The sequence below is a fragment of the Epinephelus fuscoguttatus genome, linkage group LG4 (genome assembly GCF_011397635.1).
Source record: "Epinephelus fuscoguttatus linkage group LG4, E.fuscoguttatus.final_Chr_v1".
Lineage (NCBI taxonomy): Eukaryota > Metazoa > Chordata > Actinopteri > Perciformes > Serranidae > Epinephelus > Epinephelus fuscoguttatus.
This window is the reverse complement of record NC_064755.1, coordinates 6236629-6252558: the sequence shown is the minus strand read 5'-3', so window position 1 is coordinate 6252558 and position 15930 is coordinate 6236629. Positions and strand designations below refer to the sequence as shown.

Sequence of the window (15930 nt, the reverse complement as noted above, 5' to 3'; positions counted from 1 at the left end):
CCCACGAAGGTATAGTTGTTTCCTTTCACTCCTTGATGCATTTCAGCAGTTCAAACAGGCAGTTGAGCACAGTCGGGTGCTGCTGGATTTGGGTTGGCCGTGTCAGTTTGTCTGTCTTCTCCTCAGTCCACCACTTTGGTCCAAGAACATCTAAAGTACCAACCAGATTGCCATGAAAAATTGATTGCCAGAAGACAACTGCTAGTGACTTTTAAATCACTGTACTTTTGTCTGGCACCAACATCAAGTCAAGTGACTTCTTTACCAACTATTCACAGTCTCTTTTAGGGCCAGGCAGTAATTTAATCATATTTAATCATTTCATCAATTTAATCATATTGTGAAATTATGATCTTGTAATATATATAATTCTGTGGTCAAACTTAATAAAATAAAATAACTTCAAGCAAACTGTGATAACAAAACAAAAAAGGTTATTAAAGTTTTTGTTTTACACATGGTTAGAGTTTTCTCTGATGTTTTTTATATCTGGAAGACACTTCTGTTGCAATATTAAGTTATATTTTAGTTAGTTATTTTTTATTGGTCATTCTGAATTTGAAATGAAATTTGAAAACAAAAATCTGCAGTGGAAGATACCTTTCCGCTCAGCAATAGCTGAAGGTTCCAATGATTATAATCAAATCTATTACTCTTTTATTCTATTCTATTCATCTCTTCTAGTCATAAAAGTTTGATTTTAAATACAGAAGTGTGCATAACTGATCATAAAAAATACACTATCTGAGCTTTGTTAGATCTGGCAGTAATATTTTTCATGGAAGGACACTTCCTATTGAAAGATTACTAAAATAAATAGAAAATGTGTGCACATACTTAGTCAGTAAAGCTGATTCTGATTCTGAATAGTTGTTAAGACATTTCACTCAAAGGTACAATGTCAACCTCATGGTGGCACTAGAGGGAACAGTCAGTGGTTACTAAAGTCATTAAGGTTTATCCTCTTGGTACCATTCATGTCTGTAAAAAATTTCATGGCAAAATCAACCCTTCACTAAGCCCTCTGTGATGGTCATCAAGCTGTCGAAGCAAGCATAGAGTCCACACTTTAATTAATTGTTCTACCTGAAGAAATATTATCAAAGTTCTTTGGAAAAACAAAAATGAATTTCATAGAGAAGCAGACAGAAGGGTCTACAATATGTGTTTGAAGGAATATCCAGGATGTCAAACCCTTAAGTCAAAAGACAAAGATAGTTAGAAGCTAAAGTGTAACTATAGGCTACAGATGACCGTGTAAAAGTGATCCACCACATCACTGAGACAGACAGAAGACCGTGAATATAAAGAGAAACTTTGACAGTATTCAACCAGCTGTGTGTCATTGTAGTGTGTGCTGACTAACAATGTTTGGCTTCCCCCTGTCCCGCTGCAAGTACCTGGACCTTCACAGGTGGACAGAAAGGGAGCTCAGAGAGAGACCACACATCGTTCATCTGCACAGACTGTGATGACACACAGCTGGTAGAATATCTGCAAAGTTTCCCTGTTTCCCTTCACGGGTTCTTGGAGAGCAGGGTGGGTCTTGATTCACTGGATCAACCGATTCATCCGTATTGTCGATTAATCTGCGCCAACAGGACTTAATATAAAGTATCGTTAATGGTTCAACGGGGCTCCAGTAGTGGCCTATGGTCATGTGGCTACAGCCTAGCGAAGGGTCAATTCATAAAATAGTTGAAGAGATATTTATGTTCAGTCCAAAGTGGTTGGACAAAGAGCAGCATTGCCATCCCTAACTACCATACCAACAATACAGAATTATTTGATCATCTTTTTTTCTTTTGTCTTTTTGTTGTTGTTGTTGTTGTTGTTGTTGTTGTTATTGTTTTTGCTCTGTTTTTTTTTTTCAAAATATAATTATCAATGTTAATACAATTTTGGTTATATGGGAAGTAGTCACTGAATCAGTCACTCAGTCATATGCCTCCACACGCTATCCACAGCCTTCCTTCGTTGAATGCTGCTCTGAACTCCTAGTTTGTGGCAGGAGGCCTGCATGTCTGCCACACAGCTGAATGCCAAGTTGCCATTTTAGTATGAACAGTAGCTGGAGAGCCACTGTCACTAAAAAGTTGATCTAGTCAGTAGTATATTACAAACAATCCTGGGTGTTTTTCCTAAGAAAATGGGGCGGATTTTGGCAAAATTTCTTAAAAAATACTATACTATACTTGCTATACAATTCATTGAGTAAATCCATGCTCCCCAGAGGATAAACCCCTTTCATTTGGATACTTGCTGAGCTTTTCTCTCCAGTGCCTCTCTCATGACAAAATGTCAACATTGTACACAAGAAATCTCATCTAGAAAACCCTAAAATCCACTTTCATGATTGCAAGAAGATGGGCCCTTTTAATTATAGTAATCCCATCAGACTGCCCTCAGGACTTAACCAAACTTTGTTGTTTTGTCCACCCATCACTTTAGTAATGTGCAGTCTTGTTGACTTAAAGCTGCCGATAGTTGCTGAAATTGTGTACTAAATACAGTATTACATGAAGTTATTCCATGTGCATCATTCCAATAGTAAAATCCAGCTTTATCTTTTTTTTAAATGAAATAAAATCTTATACTTTTTTGTATCTTTCAGTTGGGGATATCTCAATATAATATTGCCACTGACAATAAGTTTTGCTGGGTATTGTTCAACTTCTCTGTCTTTTCTGTATCGGTCACAGGATAATAGAGGTGAACAACAACAGCCCTCCACTGACCTTTAAGCGGTTTCAGACCATTGTGAGCAGACTGGAGTTGCCCAGGAGACCTCTGCCTCCCATCACCAAGCAACAGATGGATAAATGTCGCACTAAAATAGCTGACAATCATGACCAGCTATACAGTATACCTTCACTGGAAGAACTAGGTATACGTGATTGTTTTTGTTGCGTTTTAGAATTTAACATGACAGGTGTAGGACTTAAAATGCTGATGAGCACTGCAACATGGTTCTGTTTTCAGGGTATGCTGATGGACAACTAGAATACAGGATGCGATTAGACTGATTTATTACTGCTAGTCATACCTTATTAGATATGCAGTTCATAGACATTTAGATACCACATTATTAGACAGTCAAGCATAATATTTCTCATGTTGTAGAGAACAGTTTGCACTTTGGCAAAATTTGGTTCATTAGATAATAGCTGCTTTATATTTAACATTGTCTTCATGTAAATGTGTGTCCAGGTTTCAAGACAGAAGGTTTACCTCCAGCTGTGTGGCACGGAGGAGAGTCGGAGGCTTTGGACAGACTCAACAAACATCTGGACAAAAAGGTAAACCATTTTAAGTTTGTTTTTGGTCTTTAATACTAACTTATGGTGGCAACCTGTCACCTGTCTGTCCAATGTTGTGACCTTTGACCTTATCTGTTGAATTTGTTTCTATTTGAATTTGTTGGCAAGCTTGCTTGTTGTCTCGTAGGGATGGGGTGTAGGGCTGTCAAAATTGCTCAAAAACGACATTCGAATATTCCTTCTAAAAATAACTCATAGGTTCGAACCGTTCGAAAAAAAATTTTTTTCGCATTATGTCCACAAGAGGGCAAACTAATACAAGGAAACATACTTGTAAATGTATTAATACAAGGAAACATAACTACCTGTAGGTATTTTTATTTCAACATAAACGTCTTTGACATTTACATATCTACACATTAAAACACATAAAACAATTATTTATAACATAACGTTTTAAACGACCACGGACCTCTCGCTCGCCCCCCCTCTCTGACCCATGACCACACCGCCCATGTTAACCGATTGTGTCATCCACACCGGCTGCACCGCGCCGTGCAGCTCCGTTTCGGCGTCTGGTCTATTTTCTGCGCGGTGACGGAGACAACAGCTGGGAGCAGAACCTCTTGTCGACCAGCAGCACTTCCGCGGGCGGTGTGGCCCTGGCGTTTATGCAGTGTGTTCAGTGCAGCGGCCCAGGCCAACGCACACTCGTAAAGAGGACAGCTGCGGTGGTGTTTTTTTTTTGTTTTTTTTTCTCCACAATCGAATATCAATTTTCACATTCGAAGGTCCAATTTTTTTCAAATTCGAATTTAGAATATTCGTTGACAGCCCTAATGGGGTGATATATTGTACACTCTTAAATGAAATACTGTATTCAAATAATTACACTCTCTGTCTTTACATGACATTATGGTCACTTGTATGTCCTCATTGTGTTTCTGTTTAGGTGTGGGTGGCTAACTTAGAGCACCCTCGTGTCAACACATGCTCTCTGTATGCCAGTCCCACTGGCCTCAGCCCCTACCTGCGCTTCGGCTGTCTGTCCTGTAGGGTGTTGTACTACAACCTCAGAGAGCTCTACATGAAGGTACTTTGGAAATCTGTCACTCAACCAGAGAGAGATTAGCTTAGGCTACACTTTATACACACTACAAATTGAAACCCGTTTTAAATTAAAGCAAAATGGCTGAATTGGTAGTTGTCATTATGGCACATCCACAACCGTGCTGACCAACTTGATTTGCATTAGTAATAAGCAATATATTGGACGAATTGAGCCAAGCACAAAATGCTATGAAATTCCTGCCTTGACGAGGCAGTGCAAAAGGGACACGTTCCACTTGGGAGCAGCTGCTGAGTCAAGTTTGACACCCAGTGGTAAAATTTGGTACGGTCTGATCCTTGTTTGGCTCACTACCTTACACACTGATGCCTGTTTGTTCTGTTCTGTGTCAATGATGATAATTCCTAGTTCTCTTTGACTATCACATTTGGAATCACAACTTTCTAAATAGCAATTGTTCTGTATCTCCTCTGTTGTTCTTTCCCTCTTTCTGTCATGTGCTCTCCATTAGCTCCGTAAACGTTGCAGTCCTCCTCTGTCCCTGTTCGGCCAGCTGTTATGGAGGGAGTTCTTCTACACAGCTGCCACCAACAACCCAAACTTTGACCGCATGGACGGAAACCCCATCTGTGTCCAGGTGGGCCTTTGCACCACTCTATTCACTAGAAGAGGTTCAAACTTAACAGCTGGTTCCTATGTAGTATGCAAATGTATGGGATTTGATTTTCGTAATTTTCGGGTCTGGATAAGTATGAAAAGAAAGAAAAGGGAGTATGGGAAAACATTTGTGTTTCCAGAGCCCCTGTTAAGTTACATCCCCTTTTGGCAGAGATGATTGACAGTTGAATGTTGTCCAACTTTCTACATAGGAGTGTAGACTGAACTGCCATTATGGGCAATATACTGGTTAGCTTAGGATTCCAAATGGGAAAAAGAAAACTAGATGCAAACTTCTTGTAAAATCGTTCGACATCTCAAACATCAAAGAGGTGGCAATTTTAAGACATGTCTGAGCACCTCTGGCAATTATTTGGCAACATAATAGCATGCTTAGTCAAAATGTAACATACATGTTAACAGTTGGATTTTAAAATCAATCTTTTACATGATAAACATCTAGCTATCTGTCATGAAGTTGTCCACACTCTGGCCTGTGTATGTGATGCCAGCAGCTGTCTTATATAAGGGTGTTTGTGAGTCAGATTTTAAAATAGACTTTTATATAAAGGGCAACAACTTGTTGAGCACTGTGGTGCATCTGTTAACTTAGATTGAAGATGTGAGGTTCTAACACTTAACTGAACTATTCACATGTTCACAGATGTGTGTTTTACTACATTTTTGTGTCTGAAATAGCACAGACACGATTCAAAGGATAACAAACAATCATATGTAAAGTATTGCAAAACTAGAAAATGACAACAATAAGAAAATAAAATGATTATTTAAAAAAAAAACCAAAACAAACTGCAATGATGATTAAAAGACATTAGAATAAAAAGAAAAAAAAATAAATGATATAGCTGATAGCAGTAGTTCGGAGATTCAAGCCAGTATGGAGCATTGGAAGTTGAAAGCTGTAAAGGATCAAGATCTTGGACAGTTTACGACACCAACATTTAAGATATTATACAGGTTTTATAATGATCGCACAAATCTAGCTCACGATTCTGCAGCAATGTTGTGACCCCCTATTGGTCATTTGCAAAAACATTTTGGGGACATGTTTCAACATCTGAATGAGAAATATTCACCTACAGTAGTTTGATGGACAGACTGTCATTGATTTATGGCCAGGCAAACAAACGTGTTTGGAAATGGTGGCACTCCTATTGACTGATTGTCAAATTATTATATACACACATCAATTAACATTATTTTTTAACATATCCTGCAAGTTTTGTAATAGTTAGACTGACAATTTCTGATTTGTAGTCTGATTTGTTAGGTCACCGCCATTTTTGCATTTGTAGCGCCCCCAAGTGGTCGATTTGAATGAATCTTTAAGGGTATGTTAAAGGTCCTTTCGTTTGTCAACATCCTCAAAACTAGTAAAATCTCAACAAGCTTTTGATAACTTTGATAAGCTTTGTCCAATGATGATCTACAGAAAATGTAATGCAAATCAAAACTACAGTTTAGGAGATGTCAAAAATGTGTTTTTCATAAAAATCAAAATGGCATTATGGCACCCCCTTTTGACCGGTTTCAAAATAATTTTACATTTGTGGTGAAACACTATTATTAAACATGTCCTGCAAATTTTGTAATGATTGAACCAAAAATGTCTGAATTATAGTCTTATTTGTGTTGTGCCACATCCATTTCTTTTTCTTTGAATTTTTGGCACCCCTTAGAGGTAAATGGTAAATGGATCTGCATTTGTATAGTGCCTTTCTAGTCATCTAGTGACCACTCAAAGCGCTTTTTACACTACGAGTCACATTCATCCATTCACACACACACACACATTCATACACTGGTGGCCGAGGCTACCATACAAGGTGCCACCTGCTACTCAGTTTTAACACACTCACACACTGATGGAACAGCTATCGGGAGCAATTTGGGGTTCAGTATCTTGCTCAAGGATACTTCGACATGCATCCTGGAGGAGCCCGGGATCGAACCACTGATCTTTTGCTTGGTGGACGACCCACTCTACCTCTGAGTTTATTTTTGATAAACTTGGTCTAATAATGATCCAGAAAATGTGGCATAACCTTACCCAGACCTTCAGTCTAAGAGGAGAAGCAAAAAATGTGTTTTCAAATAAATTCAAAATGGCAGTAAATTTTACCATTGGGACTTTGCTCTGCTTTTGCTCTGAAGTGTTTTAGGTAGAGCACATTGAGCTGCACTTGTGTGTGGAATTTCAAGTCAGTTGGACTTATGGTGTGAGAAGTGTGGTCTTTCTAAAAGTGAATTTTTGGGCTTAATTATAGCACCCCCATGTGGCTGATTGGATCATATTTGTTGAGCAGTGCTTGCACACAAGTTCCAATCATTGGTGAAACTCATGTGTCTTCAATGCACCGTCTCACAGGAATTTGCAAAAACACTTCTGGAGAAAAGAAAAGAAGTTAAAGCAAAAGCAGTAGGGTTTCAACCCTTTAGACTTGAACGCCTTAAAATCAGAGTAAAAATAAACAGCAGGGATAAAATAAGGCAAAAAACAATAAATAAACCTCAAGACTGTAGTGTTACTCCAAATTAAAAAACTGGATTAGAAAGGTAGGTCTTTAATTTACTTTATCAAATACTGAGAGACCTTCCCATTCTAATATCCAGAGGCAGTGAATCCCACAGTTTAGGGGGGATAAAAATAGAAAGCACTCTCACCAGCATTTTTATGGGACACATGAGGAACATTTAAAAGCAAAGCAGTGGAGCCCCATTTCTACCAAGCAGTTTGGTAAGGTTCAGTTCAGACATTTGTTTTGTTTTCACTGTACAAAGTTGTGGATGGTACCGATGGAACCATTCCTAACTGTCCTCATCTTTGTTCACCCCTCTATTGGGGTACCTAGCACACAGATCTGGTACTAAAATGTGGAGCTGTGAACACTGCAGTCTGTTGATTGACCAATAGTGGACGGTCTGTTAGAAGCATTATGTAAGGGATAATACTGTACAAATTCCACGGAGGAACTTGAAAGTTGGATTCGTAAAGGATTTGGCTCCTCCTGTCAAGAGAAAGAAGAGTATATAGCTGATATCTCTCTCTTGTGTCACACATTTTCAGATCCCATGGGACCAGAACCCAGAGGCACTGGCCAAGTGGGCTGAGGGTCGGACTGGTTTTCCCTGGATTGACGCCATCATGACCCAGCTGAGACAGGAGGGCTGGATCCACCACCTGGCCCGACACGCCGTGGCCTGTTTCCTCACCAGGGGAGACCTGTGGATCAGCTGGGAGAGCGGCATGAAGGTAGGACAGAAGCATGGAGACCATATTTGCTTCTACACTGTGTAGTCTGACAGCATCACTGTCTTTTTTGTGCTCAGTTCACTGTAGGACCAACTGACAGCATAAATATAAATACTGTATGTGTGTGTTGGTGCAGGTGTTTGAGGAGCTGCTTCTGGATGCAGACTGGAGTGTAAATGCTGGAAGCTGGATGTGGCTGTCCTGCAGTGCCTTCTTCCAGCAGTTCTTCCACTGCTACTGTCCCGTTGGCTTTGGAAGGAGGACTGACCCGTCAGGAGACTACATCAGGTAGACTTAACACTGGCACTCCTACAGTGTCTCCATCCATACCACATAATTATGACTGGATATGTTTTTAAATGCCAGCAGCAAATAGGACTGAAATTGAAATGATGTCTTTTAAATTTCCCTTCAGGCGTTACATTCCCATCTTAAAGGACTACCCAAACCGCTACATCTATGAGCCATGGAACGCCCCGGAGTCGGTCCAGAAGGCAGCCAACTGTGTGGTGGGAGTGGATTACCCCAAACCTATGATCAACCACGCAGAGGGCAGCAGGCTAAACATTGAGAGAATGAAACAAGTTTACCAGCAGCTCTCACATTACAGAGGACTCAGTAAGTAACCTGTACCTGACTGGACTGTGTATATACATAGATATATGTATGTGTATTAGGGGTGGGAAAAAAGAATCAATTCTTTAAGGCATCACAATGCAGACGTGGACGATTCGGCGTCAGTTCACAAATGTCGATAGTCTGTTATGTAAACATTTGTTAATAACATGATGTTGATGGAACTAAAAACATGGGAGTCAATTGCAAGGGCAGTTCAGCACCTGGATAGTTAACAGTGGGGACATGTTAGAGTCAACCCAGGCCCCCAGGAAGTGTCCCAGGCTTTGAGGCTAATTATTGTAGTGGCCAAACAGTGGAGTTACAACTTCCAAGTCTGTCACATGATGCCATGGGGCCCAAACTACGACTATACTTAATTCTGTACCACTACTTCTTATACTATACTATAACTATAAATCATAATTCCCTCCCTAATATGTATTTTATATTGCTGTGAAAACATCAATACATTTTTCCTTCAAACAGCTGTATTTATTCAAGTTTCTCGCCAAAAACTACATTTTACAAGATTGCATTGAACACATCATGAGAACATTATAATGTACCTTCACCCAATACTCCTCTTCACTGAAAAGAGCTTGAATGTGTCATAATGTAACTCAGTGCAACCTAACTAGCTCTCCTCCTGCTGATATTAACACAGAGGTGTTGTTCAGAATGTAGCATTATCGGGGACACAACAGGGTGCATCCTCTAAGGCCACCGTGGTGAGTTTACTGCGGCCTGTTGTCCTGAAGGGGAAGATCTGTTTTCTGTTGTCCCCAGGACGCTGGCTGCTTCTAGCTATCTTGTCACACAACAGTGAGATCACAGAGCCCATCTGCCAAACAATAATTGTGCTCTTCTTGTACCTGCTCATTAGCCTGTGCGAAATTGATGTGACACAACAGAAAAACATCAGTGAATGTAGATGAAGTTTGATTGGATAACTAGAAGAGTGAACACCCATAATAATTGATTGGAGGAAGCAGTGGGAGTGGGATGGAGAGAATTGTGAATGGATGAGCACAAATAAAGTCTTCCTATTTTAACGTAGCCTTAGTTGGAGGATCCACTTGGGTCTCGGTTATTCAATTATTTCTGTTTGTGTGTGTCAGGTCTACTGGCATCGGTACCAACGATCCAAGAGGAGGCGGAGCCGTCTCAGACCAGCAGTGGCCCCGGTAGGAGGAAAATCGAAAGCAAGATTATTATGTTTCCGTGGTACAAAATATGTCCTCAATACTATCTTGTGTTTTTCCCAGATTCTCCTCCCAAAGGTCCTGCTGAGTGTGAAGCAGCTTGTTGCTCCACAGCTCCTGATTCATCCACAGTGTGTGCATCCTCCACCTATGCTCCACACCCAGACCTGGAGGAGGTAGCCAACAGTCACCTATCCCAGACACCCTGCGCCTCCTTGGACTCACACACACAGCTCTGTGCAGCCATAACATCTACATCTGCCAGCCATCCTCCGTCCACAGCTGCTCCTCCCTCCCCACCCTCAGTACCAGCCATGAGCCTTCTGTCAAGGTCCAAACCCTCCTCCCCTTCCTCTTCATGTCCCAGCTCGTCCCCGTCCCCCAGTCCAGCCATGACCATGACTCAGCCGTCCTCTGTGGGGCATAGGAAGAAAGGTGTCGCTCGCAAGATGCGGCGCAGCCACAGACAGCGAGGGCGACAGAGCTTCACTTCAGCAGTCAGGGAGGGAGAGAGGAGAGCAGAGGAGGAGGACAAGGAGGAAGCAGCAGGGGAGGAGAGGATGGAGGAGGACTTTGAGCAGGATGAGGAGAGAATGGAGGAGGGGACTCCTGAAGAGACGGCAGGACATCAGCAGTGAGACGAGGTACAATATACATCATCTTTATTAACAATGAGCACCTATTACAAACATGTAACAAAAGAATCAGTGTCATGAGTGAAACATTTTCGAGGGCATGATTGTTACATATGCAATGTTGCCACAGTGTTAAGATAAACCTGCTAATATAAATAGCATAGTCTCAGCAGTCAGTGAAATGCAGTGCATTTTGGAAATAAGCTCATTTGGTCTCTTTTTAAGATTGAAATGAGCAGATAGATATCGGGCTCATGTCTGTGCGCTCAAATCATGTTTTCCAAAACCAAAACAGTTTTTTGGCAGGCCACTGTGGTGGCTTGAGCTAGCATGTCACCAGAGAGCTCACCAACTACATGTGTAATGACTACCAGCACCATTTTGACTGGACACACAAAGGAAGTTTGCTGTTTTGAATTTTCTGGCCACTCTTCCAGCTAATAAAGTATCTCAATGAAGCCAGGTGATGTACTTTATCAAACACCTAAGAGCTCACTGTGATAGTTTTGGCACAGTGGCTACAACAGAGTCCTGCATGGGATGCTTAAGGTGCTCCCCCTCCTGAAGTGGCACTGCAACGTGCAATACCGCACCCGCTCCTCCTCCTGCACATATGACCAATTAGTTCCACAATCCAACCTGACCTCTTGGCACAAGATCCACAGCCTGCCCCGCCCCACGCCGAAATGGCAAATCCTATAATAAACATACTAGGGTTTCATTGGTATTAGATTTTTTTTTGGTACGATAACGGTCTCAGAAAATAACATTGTTTCATGGTATCACAGTATTACAGAATTCATATAATTATCAGTCAGGATAACCCTTAAAGGAATGAAAATGGAAAATGGAAGTTATCTCTGGTCTTAATAGTCTTAAATTTAATTTTATAACCTGTTGGGAAAATATACATTAACCTAACACTTGAATAGCCATATTCCTACACAAAACCTACCTCTGCATGAGGGGTAACTGGTCAGTTCTGGTACTGCGCTTCATGGGTATGGGCGGGCACGGGTTTTCAAAAAAAAAAGACCCATGCAGGACTCTGCTGCCAGGTACCCGACCCGGCCTAGGACTCTGGCCTGCAGCATTCCATGCAGTGTTTACTTCTGTTAGTGACTGGCCTCTGGGTTCATCAGTTACAGGCCTTTCTTTCTGGTTTCTCTTTCAGGTGGAGATCAAAAGAACAATCTTCAAACATCCATCCCAGACAACTGGACTGATAAAGACATACAAGGAACTGTGTTCTGGATATGTGGACAACATAAATATATATAAGCATGCATACAACACAAGTGGAAACAGTACAAAAGCATTTTACTCACATTTACTCAAGACAGAAAAAATGAAATACTGTCTAGGCAATCATTTAAATAAGCGTAGCATCTATGGACATACAGTTCAACATTTTAGAACAGAACTAGTCTTGAATGGTTCAAAAATCATTTCTATTTCAGGCAATGGAGGTCATAATTCTAAAACAAATTTAAGATGAGTAATGAGTAATTTTCTCTTGTACAGTTCCATCTCTGAGAAACATACAGCTAATATAAGGAGCAACATAATGGACTGCAACTCCAACACACCATATCCGCACTGAAGCCATAAAACATAGTGTGACTGTCAGCAGTGGCACCTCTCTGCTCGTCCTCTTGCTTCTCTGAATCTCAACAAACAAGGTAGCACAGGAGCCTGAATGTCACCTGCCTGAACACACCGTCCTGTCTCTACACCAGACTCTCTCTGCGCTCTGTTGTTCTAGGACAGAAAAGATACTCCGTTAATGAAGCAGTGTATTCTGAAAGTTTGCAGTGATACATTTGCATAACTGTGGTGAGAGTTACAATAAGTAGCGGCAGACAACAGAGTCCCAGAGTGAAGGTCCAAACCAGTGTATTCTGGGTCCTGCAGGCCAAAAATGGACTTCTCTTCTCATTGAGAGGCGTGCAGGAACACTTCTAGAGCTTCAGACAGATTTACTAACCTTAAGTAAAATGTATTAAACTTCACTTTATGTCGTAGCTCCTTTCAGTGTACAGCTGTGGACATTTTGGGCCTTCTTCAGGAGCACTCTTTATATTCAGGTGGGAAAACAGTAGTGGAGAATGCTTCTGTTGATGTCTGACATTTTGTTTTGTTAAATGGAAGGTTTTTCTGTTCATGTGGCCCCGACGGTTGTGTTTGGGATCTTCTCCTGATTTTATAACCGTAAAGGGATAGTTGGGGTTTGTTGAAGTGGGGTTGTATGAGGCAGTATATTGCATGCAGTATGTGTCAGTCAGCATGCCGTCAGTTTGGAAAAGGAGGCTAAACAATGTACTGCTGTGGAGGGGTCAACAACAATTCTTATTTTATCCACACACACACAAAAAAAAATCAGTATCACTTAAGTGTGCACTATATGACTGCTTTACTTTAATGTCAGACAGTGATTTTAAATGGGAAATAGAAGCCGTTATATTGCTCTCCTCACAGCCAGACTCCGTTGAGGAAAAAATTGTGTGACTTGGGCGTTTAAAAGAGTTGGTATGGATTCACACTAAGTCACACAATAACACAGACTAACTTACTGATAGACAGTGGTAGACCAGCAGCTCCTGTGTTCAGCAAGGTAAAATTACTGTTTTGTCAATGGAGTCTGGTGGCTTTGATGAGAGCATATATGGGGAATTGAAGCTGTTAACAGCTTCTCCATAAGAATAGGCTGTCTGACAGAAAGGTAAAGCAGTGAAAATACTCTAAATATAGTGTACACTTAAACACTGACCCCCATCCACAGCAGAGTACATTGCTTAGCTTCTGTGTCCGACTCCAGTCTGGTTCACCAAACGGGGTGTGCTGACTGACATCTACTGTCTGTGATACACTGATAATGGATAAGTACTCCATACAAACTCACTTCAAAAAAACTGAGCCATCCCTTTAAAACTGACAGAAACACTAAAGAACATGATTGAAACTCTACATGTTAATATGTAAATTTCCAATGTGAATGTTTTGGAAAATATCTCATATTTTTGCTAGCAGCAGTGACGATGTCAGTCAGTGAAAGGGAACATTTTTATAGTTCCTAAATCATAAATTAGCTAATTCAAACAATGTCAATTAAAAGGTCCAGTTGGGACCTTCTGTATAAACAGCTTTCCCTCTGGCAATTAAAAAATGCTGCTTGTGTGGAATGAATGTAGAGAAACAAAACTGGCGTGTTGTTCTCCCCGTATATTTATCAGAGTTTGTATATAAAATATGTAAAACCATAACCTGTCTGCTTTAATAATGGTATGTTGAAGGGGGTTTCACAAAGGCCTGTGTACCTTTTGTCCTACGTGGATGTCTCTTACCAAGAAAATCCACCAGAGGACAGTAGATGCAGCAATTTCTGCACATGGTCAGTGAACTGCTGACATTTATTAGTTTGTTGTTAATCTACCAGGGTTATGGTTACAACTCTTAGACTGCCAGTTTTCTTTGGGGGGGGGGGGGGGGGGGATTTATCTTTGATAAATTACCAAAACGATGGGTCAATGATCCATCAATCATTTTGTCAATTCAATCTTTTAAGCAATAATATGTACTGCACTGCCAGTTTAACCTCTGAATCCCAAAAAGTCATTTCAAATGTGTTACATATTCACACTTCATAGCACTATATATTTTAAACAAACATAAAATTATCTGAATTTCACCTCATTTTTTCCTTACAACATTATCAAATTCTGGGTTAAACTTTATTTGGATCGTCCACCAACAGATAGTCTATAGAGTATTTGTGACATTTTAACAATGTAGGGACTGTTCATTATTTGTGTGGGGTTTGGGGGGGGGGGGGGTGCAAATGGGGAGGCACTTCAGATAATTTTTTAAGCACTGGGAAGGGAGTTGTGGTTTAATTTGTTGTAGGGGTGACAAATTCAACTTTGAATGGTTGTATTTTGTCTTTTTTAGATACCCCCAAAACCCAGAAGTGAATAGTTCAAGTACAACTGAATTATTTTTAAAGTATGTAGTGAATTGTCACATATACTCTATAACTAAAATAAATCTGTTGGTGGACTATCCAAATAGTGTTACTACTGTATCAGAAAACTGGTAGTAGACTAAATTTGTACTTTGCACAAGAAGATTAAAAAAAAGGTGTTCTCATCTAGGTGCAAAATATGTAATCAAAGCAGCCAGGTCAGGTTATTTCTAGAGGAACCACACACAAATTTTCTTCGGGGATGTACTGACTGGATCAGAAGGTTTTAAAAAGTGACAATCGGTGTGTTTATTTTATCCTTGCCACTTTGTTTCAACCTCATTCTTTCAATTAAAACTTTACCCCTCTTTGCAGAATAAGCAAGCCATAGTAGCAGTGTGACTTTGTGAAACCCCCTCAGTGTTGCCTGGATGGGTCGAAGTTTTCCCAAAGAGGGATCATAGATTGTTAAGAGACAAACTTCACAGCCTTTGCGAGTGTGTGCTGTTGGTGTAAAAGACAAGTGGGAACTGTGAAGTTTGGACACTACAAGGTAAAAATACAAATCAGCCAGTGGATTCCCCAGTTCAGTCCCTAAGGGTTAAACTAGCTGAAGCACTGGTTGGAAAAGCTCACAGTTCCCACTTTTTCTGAACACAGCACGAGCTCTGATCAGATGCTCGTGTTTTGCTGTACATTCCAACTAACAACAGTATGATGCCCTGCAGACCCGGGGATCTGTCTGACAGCTGTGGGCTCTGTGGATATTTATTTGTTTTGTATTGTACAAAAAGAGTTTATTTTCATTAAAATTGCTGAAGGAATTGTGATTGAAATGGGAGTTGATGGTGTGTTTTCTGTTTATGCTGCATTTAAAGTTCCCTAATAACACATTCATATATTAAAATGAATTCATGTATGTGGGAAAATCATCTGCAGTCTCCACTCATTTTCCCAAAATGTAACTTTGATTTGAACATCTCCTACTTGGTTTTATTGCAAATTATTTAACCTAGCAGAGCTATTCCTAAATCAAAAGCTACATCACTTTCAAGAAGAGAAAAAATGCTTAAATCATAGATTTCTGACTCCAACTTTTTTTATTGAGAGATATTGTTCATGATATTTAGGAAGTACCTTATGGGTACCTATCTGTATCTACTTATGATTAGAGCTATCCAGGGTGTAAATTACCAAACCAAAAAATTAGAGACAGGGGCACACACTGAAGAAGGGGGCCACATTTGGAAAGAA

General features: G+C 40.4%; 1 protein-coding gene across 1 annotated transcript in view; it reads left to right on the top strand.

Annotated features, from left to right (window-relative positions):
* LOC125887236 (cryptochrome-2-like) overlaps window positions 1-15512 on the top strand; it is a 35547-nt gene extending 20035 nt beyond the window's left edge. Inside the window, exons 4-13 of the mRNA XM_049573908.1 lie at window positions 2703-2887; window positions 3211-3299; window positions 4213-4353; window positions 4841-4966; window positions 8075-8260; window positions 8397-8548; window positions 8676-8878; window positions 9997-10062; window positions 10144-10724; window positions 11890-15512. Coding sequence (XP_049429865.1) covers window positions 2703-2887; window positions 3211-3299; window positions 4213-4353; window positions 4841-4966; window positions 8075-8260; window positions 8397-8548; window positions 8676-8878; window positions 9997-10062; window positions 10144-10718 — 1723 coding nt within the window. The 3' untranslated portion in view covers window positions 10719-10724; window positions 11890-15512. The remainder of the gene's footprint in view (window positions 1-2702; window positions 2888-3210; window positions 3300-4212; window positions 4354-4840; window positions 4967-8074; window positions 8261-8396; window positions 8549-8675; window positions 8879-9996; window positions 10063-10143; window positions 10725-11889) is intronic.
* The last annotated feature ends 418 nt before the right edge of the window (window positions 15513-15930 follow it).